The sequence below is a fragment of the Abrus precatorius genome, unplaced genomic scaffold, assembly GCF_003935025.1.
Source record: "Abrus precatorius isolate BTA unplaced genomic scaffold, Abrus_2018 Scaffold1, whole genome shotgun sequence".
Classification (NCBI taxonomy): Eukaryota; Viridiplantae; Streptophyta; class Magnoliopsida; order Fabales; family Fabaceae; genus Abrus; species Abrus precatorius.
Genome location: NW_020874291.1, coordinates 1289908 through 1292419, shown reverse-complemented (window position 1 = coordinate 1292419; position 2512 = coordinate 1289908). Strand labels below are relative to the sequence as shown.

The 2512-nt window shown below is 26.0% G+C and overlaps 1 protein-coding gene across 1 annotated transcript; it reads right to left on the bottom strand.

The window, feature by feature from the left end:
* Positions 1-1264: 1264 nt before the first annotated feature.
* Positions 1265-2005, bottom strand: LOC113857554 (putative F-box protein At1g67623). Its single transcript, XM_027489572.1, has one exon. It carries the CDS (start codon positions 2003-2005, stop codon positions 1265-1267), a length of 741 nt encoding a protein of 246 aa, XP_027345373.1.
* Positions 2006-2512: the final 507 nt, after the last annotated feature.

Below are 2512 nucleotides of genomic sequence, written 5' to 3'. Positions count from 1 at the left end.
ACTTCATGAATTTAATTTCTCTATTGTATCCAAAAGATACGTAGAAACAAAAACTTTCTGGTGAAGTAAAAAATTTTCGAATTATTTTATAATTTTAAAGCTTTAAAATACAAATTTTTTATACTTTTTATATCTAGTATTTGTGTTAATAAATCACTTAATTTTAAGCTCATTTATTCTCTTCTTTCTCGTACCGAATCCATTTATCAAAATAAGAAAATCTGAACTTATTTACAATAAATTTTTATGAAAAATTATAAATATTATCAAATCTAATGTACTAATAATATTAAAAATTTATTATTTAATATCTTTAACCTTTTAAATATAGTATTTTTATTAAAAATATTAGTTATATTAAAAATAAAAATTATAATAAATTACCATATTTTAATAAAAATATATTATTATTAAATGGCTTAAACTTTGTCTATCTCAACAAATTTACAATGACGATGATTCAACAACTCTCATGATCTTCCTCTTGTAAATGAATGTGAAAGTTAACCATAAAATAAATTATATAAAAGAATGCGACTGAGTTCAATAAAATTGGAAGTTAAAAGTTAAAAATAAAAAATATTAATAATTTAAATAAAATTTTTCTTTTATATATAAAAGTAATATTTATAAATTTTATAATTAATTCATTAAATGAAATATATGATCACATTTAATGAAAAATAAATATAATATATTTATTTTCTACTTATAATATTAAAAAATATATTTATTCATTTCTTGTATTCAATTAAACATATAAATTAAAAAATTATTATGTAATATATTATCATATAAATAAGATATATCGATTTAATAATATTTTTATATTCGAATTGCATTGATGTATCACTATTATATTATACACGTATATGTATAGATGTCAAAATAAAAACTTATTATTATTGTAACATGAGATAAGCAATTAGAGCCATCTCTTATTAGAATTTAATATACAAGTATTTAATGAATAGATTGTTTATTTAATTATTAAAACAATTAACTTTTATTATATTAAGAGTTTAAATTTTTCTAAAGCGATCAAGATGCATGTTTGTAAAAATATTGACGAAATTGAAAGCGTTTATCAAAACTTCAAAACACATAAAACAAATTGAAAAAAAAATTAATTTGCCAAATTTTAACATTCGATAGAAAGAGAAAGCAGGTACATGTGCCACTCTAATGTGTCTACATAAACAAAATGCAGAGAAGAAAAATTACATAAACTTGCTTTAAAATACAATTATTCACTGAAACTATACTAAGCAACACCGAATAAATTGTAAAAAAAGTTTAACTCATGATCCCATCGACAATATTCGCACGAGTGAAAATCATCATCATCATCATCTTCATCCAGTAATATCCATCGACCTTTCTTCAATCTCCATCCATTGCATATACTCTTATGACGACAAAGAGGGGATTGATTTCGCACTAATGCTCTATTTATCCATAAATGTTGTGCAAATTGTTCCACCTTTTTTCTACATGCTATGACACACATGGACTTCCTCAAAAAACGCATATGTTCAAGCCCTTTTCTTCTTAACTCATTATCTTCGGAGCATAATAATATCATACCATACATATATTTTGCTTCCATGTGACCCTTTTCAGCAGCCACCTTCAAGATTTCAAGATCACCCATATTTTCGTTTGGATGACAGAAGAATTCTATAAATCCATCTCTGCACACACATTCTATGTTTCCGCTTTGCTTGCAACGTTTTAAAAAGGACAATGCTTTGTCATTAGGAAACCATTGGATTAGTGGGAACTTGTCCAGAGAAACTTGTTGCCAAACGTAACTATCTTCGGAAGCATCAAGAAAATCCCAACAACACATTTTCATGCTGTGAAGGTCAGTGAAAGAATGAGAAGCTACCCTTGCAACCACCTCTACCAACATGTCTTTTGGAAGTGATTGTATGGCGGTTGTCGGAGAGGACGCATTCTTGAAAGTGGGTTTTCTCGTTTTCTTTAATTTTGATGGAGCCATATGGTTGGATATGGTATTGATGAGTTTAAGGCTGCGGAAACTTAGGATTGGAAACTATGTTTTCGAAGCTACGGTATGATGTGTTTATATATATGTTGGAGGATATTTCAATAAGTGCTCTTGTTGATATAATTAATATCATCGGTTAAGAAATCCTATATACAAGAATCAAACTCAAGAAATCCAAGATCTAGGAATTTGATGTATTATCTATTTGCAAGGGATAATCTTAGTTGCACCTAAACTTTATCTTATTGAATCCTTACAAGAGTTTAAGTATTAATGACATCTGGAATGGAAAAATTTGGAGGGATAAAAATCTAACTAAGTCGATTTGGAGTGGGAAACTAATCATAATCTTAATACTAAATAATTCTGACCAGAATCCGGAAAATCAAATTATTTAGAATCAAGAATTTGAAAAGATATCTTAATTTAAAAAAAAAAACATATTCTAAATGATAACTACTAAATTTCTTAAAAGAAATACGTAACTTACTCTTTGAT

Excerpts from the sequence above, each read along its gene's own strand:
- LOC113857554 (XM_027489572.1), bottom strand. The coding sequence starts at position 2,005 with ATGGCTCCATCAAAATTAAAGAAAACGAGAAAACCCACTTTCAAGAAT.